The sequence below is a fragment of the Phaseolus vulgaris genome, chromosome 3 (genome assembly GCF_000499845.2).
Source record: "Phaseolus vulgaris cultivar G19833 chromosome 3, P. vulgaris v2.0, whole genome shotgun sequence".
NCBI classification, from domain to species: Eukaryota; Viridiplantae; Streptophyta; class Magnoliopsida; order Fabales; family Fabaceae; genus Phaseolus; species Phaseolus vulgaris.
In genome coordinates this window covers 36,376,316-36,387,597 of record NC_023757.2, presented here as the reverse complement: position 1 = coordinate 36,387,597, position 11,282 = coordinate 36,376,316, and the positions used below count along the sequence as shown (strand labels likewise).

At 33.9% G+C, this 11,282-nt stretch overlaps 1 protein-coding gene across 1 annotated transcript; it reads left to right on the top strand.

Moving 5' to 3' along the window:
- Window positions 1-7,301: 7,301 nt before the first annotated feature.
- LOC137807380 (probable alpha,alpha-trehalose-phosphate synthase [UDP-forming] 11) lies at window positions 7,302-10,734 on the top strand. Its single transcript, XM_068608001.1, has 3 exons — window positions 7,302-9,689; window positions 9,785-10,058; window positions 10,190-10,734. Exons 1-3 carry the CDS (start codon window positions 7,702-7,704, stop codon window positions 10,493-10,495), a joined length of 2,568 nt encoding a protein of 855 aa, XP_068464102.1. The 5' UTR covers window positions 7,302-7,701; the 3' UTR covers window positions 10,496-10,734.
- Window positions 10,735-11,282: the final 548 nt, after the last annotated feature.

Here is an 11,282-nt window from a genome sequence, read left to right as displayed (position 1 = left end):
ATGTTCGTCGAGAAGCCATCAAGTGTCTATCTTAATTCATCATTCATATGCATATAAATAATCTCAATATCATATAATCTAGTATGAAAAGGTTCATATGACATGAAAGGCCAAATTGTATTTCAAACCGCAAACAAAATCATATGAACCTCCTTCGACTCTCAACACCTGATAATCTTCATCTATATGATTCCAATATATTAGGAGAGTCTTAATATCTCCTTCTAGACGAATCCCTAGTCAATGCACATCCTAAACAATCTTAACACAGTATTTTCTTTCCTGAAAATACTATATCTTAATTAAGATTCATATTCCACATCTCACAATATCCAAAATCACACAATTAAAGCATACCAAAGCTTACAATTTCAAAACACACACAAATTCATCCATGAATCACCTAAATATCTAATTAAAGGTTTTTTTCAATTAAATATACATAAAAAAATTCATAAGTTATAATTAAAAACTATAAAACAGAAATAAACCAACATTTTTAGGCTCGCTTGAGTCAAAATCATGTAGCTTAAGTGAGAATGAGCTCGCTTAAGCGAAAATCCCTTCACTTAAATGAAAATAAAACCAGAGCCCCCATAATTCACCCCATTTTCACAACAAGATCCCTTCTCGCTTAAGCGAAAATGGACCTGAAAGTACCAAGTTTTACCCAATTTTCGCTCAAGCGAGAATATTTTCGCTTAAGCGAGAATCTTCTCGCTTGAGGGAGATGTGCAAAAAGAAATTTGTAAAATATGATCTATTTCACATTTTCACAAAAAAAAATCCATTCAAATTGTTATGTTATCAAATATACCAAATCAAAGTAATAAATTCCCTGCTAGAGTTGGATAATTACTCTAATATAGTTACTTTATAAATCTAAAATACCATATATTCAATATCTTAAAATTAAAATTAAACAACCAATACTCATAAAAAATTACCCTTGAAGTGATTCATCAAACTATTAAAATACATTCATTTACTTATTCAAATAAAAAACAATATAATTTTACGACATCTGCCATATCTACAATTTCACATTCTAATCTCAGTCAAATTCTATTATACTTAAAAACAAGCAATCTTGCAAGAAAATTGGAACTGGTGACCACGTCACCCCCACATTCAGAGCTTCTAACCTAGGATTCTATTGAAAAGAATAAAACTAGCTTTCCTTACTTGAGTTTGAGTAGGTGTTCACTAAGAGTTCCAAACCTACCAAAAACTCAAGGGTAGTTTAACCTGCACCATAGAGTCTTGATAAAAAAAAATATAATTACATTACTAGGACTCTAAGCTGACAAAGAATAATCCTGAAGCTAAAAAAGTCACATGCAAGGGCCTATACTAAAGACAAACCTAACCAGATCAAAAATGACTTAAAGAAAAAAGGACTAAAAGTGAACTTACTCTGTCTGAAACTCTGATTGGGCAGTATTGTAGTATTCGTTGCTAGGAATCCAAATTGCACCACAGAGTCCTGATAAAAAATATAACTACATCACTAGGACTTTGAGCTAACAAAGACTAATCCTGAAGGTAAAAGAGTCACATGCAAGAGCCTATACTAAAGACAAATCTAACCAGATCAAAACTGACTCAAAGGAAAAAGGAACAAAAGTGAACTTACTCTGTCTAAAACTTTGATAAGAGCAGTATTGTAGTATTCGCTACCAGGAATCCAATGACAGACTTCGATCGTCATTTTGATGACATGAATGTTCAGAAAGTTAGAGAGAAGGCAAAGGAAGGAAATAAGAAAAGTTTAGAGAGATGATGATTCTTTGAAAATAAAACCTGAATAACTGATTTTTCTATTTATATACTCTTTTTATTTTAATATAATAAAATATTGAGGTGTCATTTAAAATACATCACTTATACTTTGAAGCTATTTTCTAGGTCCTTACACACCTCATTGTGAATCTACACAACTATGCACGTAATAATCTCAATATCTCGAATCACCTCTCACCACCTGAATAACTTCGTTTATGTGATTAATAGAGTCAAGATACCTCCTTTTAGACACATCATTAGTCAATGTACATTCTAACAATCTTAAGACGATTTTTTTTTTTTCCTGAAAATATTGTCTCTCTCTCCCTCTCTTCCTCTCTTCCTAAAAAAACACACACATATTATTTCTCTTTTCACTTAGAGATACTTACTTGAAACCCCTGAAAAATTGAAAAATAAAACATTTTCATTTTCCTATGTTTCTCAATGATATTAAAGAATCTACAACTCCAAAATTCTTTGACAATACATAATTCATCTTTTACAACAATAATTACATCAATACTAAAGCATACTTCCACCTTAAACATTCAAATGATAACAATTTATCAAGCTTTCATACTTCATATATTCAAACAATAATAAATTGTGTAGAAAAAAAAGTAGCTTTCCTTAGATTGAAAATAACTTTTATGTAATAATCCTTTTACAACTTTCCAATCTACTCTATAAAAGTAAGCCTAAGCCTAGTCTTATATTCTAGATGAGAAGAAAATAATCTCTACTTTTCTTAAAATATTGATCTAACAGAGAATCTATATTTAGAATATTGTTTTATGTTAAAGAGAAAATGTAAACTAGTTTTTAAAAATGAACTAAAATATTAACGTCTAATTTGTATTTATAAAATTTATTATTCACTTATTTTTTTTAAATATTTTGGATTTTATCATCTTTATAATTACCCATCCTCATCCAAAATTCTGAAAGAGGATAATTGTATAAATAAAATAAAAAATATTTCAAAAAATTTAACCAAATTTTCTTTAAAATAATATAAAAGTAGATATAATAAATCCATATGAAATAATTTGTAGCTCTCAGTTTTTTTTGGAACGAATTATAAAAAACATATTTAATATAAAATTAGAATATGTTTTTATAAAAGTTGATTAATTTTTTTTTATTTAAAGTATGTTAAAAGGTGATATGCCTTCTTTTTTTATATCCTTACAATTATATTTTTAACTACACATTCATAATTTATAATTTATTTGAAATTTTATCTATGAAAAAAATAACTTTAAATTTAACTCAACATTATAAAATTTGTGGTTTATAAGGTGAAGTTTGCATCGACTTATATAATATAAAATGTATTTATCTCTAACCGATCTGAGATCTCTAACACCCTTTCACGTCGAGACTTGTCGTTCGTGAGACTATTATTATGGATGGTCCGACAACAGATGATCCAATAAATCCAACAAATTCTTGTTATGATCGATTCTAAATAACTTTAATATTATATTAAAAAGTGGATTTACCTAACTCAATCTTATAAAATTGATTTATAAAGTGAAATTTAAGATATATATTATAAATGTCGTAAAGAGTGTGAGATGTAGAATACTATAATTTTTTAGCTGTACTTTGAAAGTTTAGTTTAAGTTATTTGTGTACATATTTTACAGTTTAATTTACTTCAAAATTTTGACAGGTGCATTTCTAATAAAAGAATTGTTGTTTAATTCCTTATGGAGTACTTGAAGACATGGATGATTAGGTATAGTGTATTAAGTTTGACATCATTAATGAGTTTAAAATAAGATTATATGGATGGATAAAGATAGGGGAGGGGTGGAATGGTGTGAAGTGAAGCGTGAGAATGGTGTGTGTCTAACAAAGAGATTTATTAGAAATAAAAAATAGAAAACGATAAGGATTTAAAAAGAAGAAAGAGAGAAAAGATGAAAAAGTGAGAGGAGATGGTGGGAGCGAAAGAATTGAAGATGCCGGCCACGTGAATGGGTAAACTAAAAGAAGAAAAAAATAATAATAAAAAAGAGTTTGTAGATAAAGTGGGGTCCACAGAGCCACGTAAATTGTGATGGGAGATGTGGGGCCCAGTCTATCCATAGATACTTTGTTCAAAGTTGCATCTCCATCCTTTTTACTAATTCTCACAAGTCACAGGCACAGGCCCAGGCCCCGATGTTTGTTGGAAAAAGCCTTCCAGGATGACTGACATGTTCCCTCACCAAATCATCAACAGTAACGCCCCCTATTCTCACACGTGTCGCACTTTCTTTTCACCACCTCTTCATCTCTCTTCGGATAAGCTTCCCCAACTCACGCACATCACTACATATCTTTCTTTATTTTTATTTTTTTCTCATTCTTCATTTTACACTTCAACTCTATCTTCCTGTTCCTCATTTTTTAAAACACTCTTCAAAATACACTTTCCAATATCTTATAAGTTTAGGATGAATTTCCGGAAGAGATGAATTTTTAATATACTTTTTTTTAGTTTTTCTCTTATTACTTTTTATTTTTTTAATTTGTACGTAAAACTATTCTTTTATTATTGGAAATGTTTGTGCACAAATTTGTCAAAATACGTTGTTAGCTAAAAAAAATAAGATGAAATTTTAATATACTTTTTTAATTTTTCTCTTGTTACTTTTTATTTTTTAATTTGTGCATGAGTTAATTTTAATTTGTACAGAAAACTGTTTTTTTATTGGAAACGATTGTGCATACAACATTGTAGTTTGTCTAAAATTTATACTTGAAAAAGAAAATTCCTCAATTAATAAACTTTGCACTGATTATGTTAAATGTATTGTTTCTCATATAATTATATTTAATTTTTTTATGTGGTATCATAATTTGAATTTGACTAGTTTTAATTCTTGTAAATAAAAATTACCTTAAATAATAATAAATATTTAAATAGTTAAGATAACAAAAATTAGTATTAAACAGATAATTAACATTTAATATTATAAAAACTAAAAACAATGCATAAGAACATATAAAACATAAAAATAATATACATACAAAATATAAAAATAATATATATAATCAGAAAAAATAACTCGACTAAAAATTAGTATTTCTTATTAAACTGAATGATTTAGTTAGAAAACATTTTTCTTAACTAAAACAGTTTCAATTTTCTTCCTTTGTCTCACAAAATTGCATATTACAATTAATTAATAAAATAACAATCCCAAATGTTAAATAAAACAACAAACTATAAACATAATAAACATATCAATAATAAGGTAATTTGAGTGGGAGAAATACCATCTAAAGTAGTAAGCAAAAAGAAAAAGAGTTTAAATACACTTATACCATGACCAATTTGTTTAAAATTAAAATATATATACAGTATGAATTATTTTAGTAATTTGTTTTGAAGAGATTTAAAAAATAAAAACTACTTTTTTTAAAAAAAATTAGAAAAAACTTTTAAGAAAAATAATAAAAATTTTAGAATTATAATTTAATTATTGTTTTGTTCATTTGGATATCTTGAAAAACTTGATTTATAAAAGATTACAAAAACGATTATTTAAAAAAAAAACATTACTAAACAAGCTTAAATAAACGGTTACATGATCTTTATGAACAAATAATTAGAAAGTGCATTTGTTTGTCTGTGCTTTTACAATTATCATTTACGAGGGGTAAGCCTGAGTTGAATGGAATTGGTGCAAGAGAAAATCATGGACCGTTCAAATTAATTAAGGATTTAAGACTAGGTTATTTTAGTTGACTGTTTATTTATTTGTTTTAATTTCACGCATTACTTTGGATTGAAAATTAAAGAGTTTCTTAATGAATGATTTATTAATAAAAACAGGTGTTATTGCGTGGGACTTTCGGTTTGGAAAGATGGAAGGGTTTATGTGAAAATAAAAGACTAGATCAACATAAAAGGCGAGGGTGCCAAGTCAGCAGTCAAAAGTTATCCGTGAGTGAAAGACGACACCCACACGCCACGTTCCTTAGGCACACATCCACGTGGCCACTCCTACGAACTCCTTTTACCTTTCCATCTCATACCAAATATAAATGTCACTACCAGTCACCCACATCTACACCCCAAAACAAAACAAAAAATTCTCAACTAATCCTTCATCTGTAACAACAGTCAATATGCAGAAAAATGGAACATAGGCTTTAATCTAATGTAGGATGTTCTTTTTTTTTTTTCTCGTTCTTTTTAAACTAATGTCTTTTGTTTTTTTTCTTCATAATAATCTAAATTACACCCCTTATATTACCTATGTTTATTATATTTATTAACCTATAGGCTATTTGATGTGTTGAATTGTCTTAATAATATTATTAAAATTTATTTATTAAATAAATTTAATAGTGGATTAATCTGTTTATAAGATAGGAAAGTTATTGAAATCATTTTTGAGGACGTAGCACTTCAAACCCACCTTCAACGTTGAGTTAAAAGTAATTCCGAGATATTAATCGTTCTTCAAATCAGCTGACGAATTAATAGGAAGGTTATTAAAGAAAAAAATTAAGAAGAATGTGAAAAAATATAATCAATTATATTACTAAAATGAAGAAGAAAAAATAAATGTGTTTAATGAGACAGCATGATTAATTTAGATGTAGTAATTTTAAATAATTATAAAAACAGTGAGCATAGTTATTGTGTTGAGATAGGAGAGAGAGAAAAGCGATAGAAGTAGAAGGCATCCGTGTGAACATGGAGTTGGATGTTGTTGGCGACCCAGTAATCCATTTTGCTTTTTCTCTTTTAAACGTTTCCATTCTTCCCACCTGTCCATCATATCCCTCATTTCTATCCACTTTTCCACTCCTGCATTCAACCACACTTATCTACAATTATTCCCCTCACTTTTTAATTATTAAATTAATTAATTATACTATACATTTTATGAAACCATTTTTAACTCACCTCTATGTTATTGCAATTTAATTAGTAGCGGTAGTAGGTTAATAGTCAATGCCATAAATAACGTTATCCTCTCCTTCATTTTTTATTCTATCCCTTCCTTTTCTTCTAATTTACAATGAAATTTTTTCATTATTTTCTGCATTTTGTCTCACATTTCCAATTCACACGGCTCAATAACAATGCACAATTCATGTGTACTAATCTCTTTACCAATGTGGACATATGTATGATTTCATATTCATGTGGGTAAGAAACTTTATCTTAATCAAAATTATTATCTTAAATATTCTGACTGAGAAACCGCCACATTAAAAAAAACTCTTTCCTCTCTAATTCTAACATGGCTCTTATATTATTTAACTTTAGGGACGTGCTGTCGACAATTATATTCACAATAATAAAAACAAGTTATTGAATAAAATCTGAATATGGCTAATAAGAATGGAAATATTGTTTCTTTTACGTTGCCGTAAAGACCACGTGATCCTATGAATTTGCATTCAATTCATATTTCCCTTTTTTCATCCTTTAACACAACTACATCCTTATCCGCTTCTACCGGCTATAACCGGTAACCTTCCCACCCCCAAGAGAAAACTATACCACAGTAAGGTAATAAATGAAGGATAACGCCATCATAGGAGAGAGAGATAGTAGTCGGTTACAGTTAGCAGTGAGTAGAGAGAAGAGTCGTGAAGTAGGAAACTGAGATGAGAGAAGAAGAAACGTGAACCGTCGGATGAAGGCGTTTACATAAAAAACCGGTTGGGTTTTTCTTCACTTCGTTCTTATCCTCGCCAGGGTCATAGTCTTCTTGCAGACAAAAACGCCACCCACGCTCTTCCATTATGGAAGGTGCATCAGTATCTGGGATTTCTATCACTCAAAGATTCTTCTTTCTCTAATACCACCATCATCTCAATCACAACAGAAAAAAACGTCACTCCTGGCAACAAAAAACCTCTTTTCTTTGTCATCTATTTTTTTCTTTCCGGACAATGCTATCGAGATCTTGCTTGGGTCTTTTGAATTTGGTATCAGTGGATGATTACCAAGCGCTGGGACGGGTTCCGCGTGTGGTGACTACGGTGGCCGGAGACATACCGGAGTTGGACATTAACGCCATGGAAAATTCCGGATCCGACGAGTTGGTTTCGCCGATGCCGCGCGAGAGGAGGATCGTGGTGGCGAACCAGTTACCGATACGCGCGTTTCGTGAAGGGAAGAAATGGAGGTTCGAGTGGGACAGAGACAGCCTCGTCCTTCAGCTCAAAGACGGGTTCCCTTCGGATGTGGAAGTGTTGTACGTTGGTTCTTTGAAAGCAGAGATCGAAGCGTGCGAGCAAGAAGAAGTTGCTCAGTTACTCCTCGAAAGGTTTCGCTGCGTCCCAACGTTTCTACCCCCAGAGGTTCACAACAAATTCTATCATGGTTTCTGCAAGCATTACCTGTGGCCTCTCTTCCACTACATGCTGCCCATGTCGCCGAGCCAGGGCGCGCGCTTCGACCGTGAGCAGTGGAAGGCCTACGTCCTGGCGAACAAGATCTTCGCCGACAAGGTCACCGAGGTTATCAACCCAGACGAGGATTTTGTCTGGGTTCATGATTACCACCTCATGATCCTCCCCACTTTCCTCCGGAAGCGATTCCACCGCGTGAAGCTGGGGTTCTTCTTGCACAACACGTTTCCGTCCTCGGAGATATACCGGACCCTGCCTGTGCGTGAGGATATTCTCCGGGCGTTTCTCAACTGCGATTTGATCGGCTTCCACACGTTCGACTACGCGCGGCATTTTTTGTCGTGTTGCAGCAGAATGTTGGGGCTAGATTACGAGTCCAAGAGGGGTTACATTGGTTTGGATTACTACGGCAGGACCGTGACGATTAAGATCCTCCCCGCTGGGATCCACATGGGCCTCCTGGAGTCCGTGTTGTCGTTGCCGCATACTGCAACAAGGGTGAAGGAGTTGAAGAAGGAGTACGAGGGGAAGGTTGTGATATTGGGGGTGGATGACATGGACTTGTTCAAGGGGATTAGTTTGAAGTTCTTGGCTTTGGGGAAGCTTCTGGAAGCGGACGAAGGTTTGCGGGGTCGTGTTGTGTTGGTTCAGATTCTGAACGCTGCCAGGAGCAGAGGGAAGGATATTCAGGACGTGAAGAGCGAGAGCGAGGCTATTGCGAGGGAGATCAATGAGAAGTATTCGCAACCGGGGTACAAGCCTATTGTTTTCGTTAATGGACCAATTTCCACGCAGGAGAAGGCAGCGTATTACTCCATTTCCGAGTGTTGCGTCGTGAATGCTGTGAGGGATGGGATGAATTTGGTGCCTTACGAGTACACTGTTTGTAGGCAGGGGACTGTTGCTTTGGATAAGGCTCTTGGGGTTGAAGGCGAGGATAAGAAATCCCTTCAACAGAGCGTTATCATTGTGTCTGAGTTCATAGGGTGTTCCCCTTCTCTCAGTGGAGCCATCAGGGTTAATCCGTGGAACATTGATGAAGTCGCTGAGGCAATGAATTCGGCTGTAACAATGTCGGAGGCAGAGAAGCATTTGCGCCATGAGAAGCATTACAAGTACATTAGCTCTCATGATGTGGCTTACTGGGCAAGGAGTTTTGATCAGGATTTAGACAGAGCTTGTAGAGAGCATTATTCCAAGAGGTACTGGGGTGTTGGATTCGGATTGGGGTTTAGAATTGTTGCTCTAGATCCTACCTTTAGGAAGCTCTCTGTAGATCACATTGCCTCTGCTTATAGAGATACACACAGTCGGTTGATCCTTTTGGACTACGATGGCACCATGATGTCACCGGCCTCAATAAACAAGACTCCAAGCATGGAAGTTATTTCTGTCTTGAATTACTTATGCAGTGACCCGGAAAATATGGTGTTCATTGTGAGCGGCAGGGATAAGGATTGCTTGAGCAAATGGTTTTCTCCCTGTGAGAAATTGGGTCTCTCCGCTGAGCACGGTTACTTCAATAGGTACATTGAATTTCCATGTTGTGGAAGATTGGTAAATGTTCGGTTTTGATGTTTCTTGTTGCGATATCATCTTTTCGTTTTTCATTTGTTTGCAGGTGGAGTATGGATTCCCCTTGGGAGACTTGCGGATTGACAACCGATTTTGAATGGAAAATGATTGTAGAACCTGTGATGGCGCTTTATACAGAAGCAACGGATGGTTCCTTCATTGAACACAAGGAAAGCGCAATGGTGTGGCATCATCAAGAAGCAGATCCTTATTTTGGATCATGCCAAGCAAAAGAGCTTCTTGATCACTTGGAGAGTGTGCTGGCCAATGAGCCAGTTGTGGTTATAAGGGGACAACACATAGTTGAAGTTAAACCTCAGGTAGTACTTAAATTAGGGCCTAAATGCGTATGTTTGCTTAGACAAATGGTATTTTAATTGGGGTGAAAGTTGTTTATGAAGGTGAATTTTGTAATGGTGATTCGTTGAATTATTTGTTGTATGAAATGCAGGGTGTGAGCAAGGGTAAAGTGGTTGAAGACATCATCTCAACAATGCGAAGTAAGGGAAAGTCACCAGATTTTCTACTATGCATAGGAGATGATCGCTCAGATGAAGATATGTTTGAAAGTATTGCTCGTTCGGTGTCTAATCCAGCTCTGCCAACCATTTCCAAAGTTTTTGCATGCACTGTTGGACAGAAACCAAGTATGGCAGAATACTATTTGGATGACACTAGCGAAGTAATCAATTTACTTGAAGGACTTGCATGCCCATCAGCACCTTCCTCCTCCATAATAACTTCTCAGGAATTGTGAGGAACACTATAGAAACTGATACAGAAAACAATCTTTGTACAGAATGATACTTTTCATAGGATGATTTTAAAAGGTCAATACTTAGAAATTTACAGATTAGCTGATTCATGTTCTTCACATAACTTGCAGTTGAATTTTTTCGTTTTTGTATGAAACAATGATTATGAGCTTCTGCGCCATTCAATGAAAACATGCCAAACAACACTCTTTCAACAATAAAATAAGGTTTGAGGAGACAACTAATTTTCTTGATAATGATGAAAATGGTGGTTGGTGGATTAGGTCTTGGACAGTGGCTGTCAATTTTACGAAGTAAAATTTTACCGTCACTCTCTATTATTTTCGTTAACTGCCTGCGGAAGTTTCCCTGGTTTCTGAGTGAAAACCGAAACTTGCCATACTGAACTTCCTCTTATTTTATGGTTGGATGATAGTTGCTTTGATGCTGCAAATTGTAGGGAAAAAGTACGGCTTTTGGAGTTTAATTAAATTTAGGCACGAGTTTCATATGATGAGGCAGGCTCAGAGCATGCAGTTGTAGTCCTGAAAAGGTTGGAAGTACTATTAACTCGTAACAGGCTGGCAAGCTTTTTTTCCTTGCAAAGAACTTGTCATAGATTCTACAGTGTGTTGAAGAGTTAATTGTCAACAATATACATTCACCTGGACTCGTGTCTATTAAGATCTTCAACTTTTTTCCAATCAACAACATAATTAGAACCAGCAATTAATGTTAACTTGGGGTACAGTCCTCAATCTCAGTATTTTTTTATAAATGAAATCATCA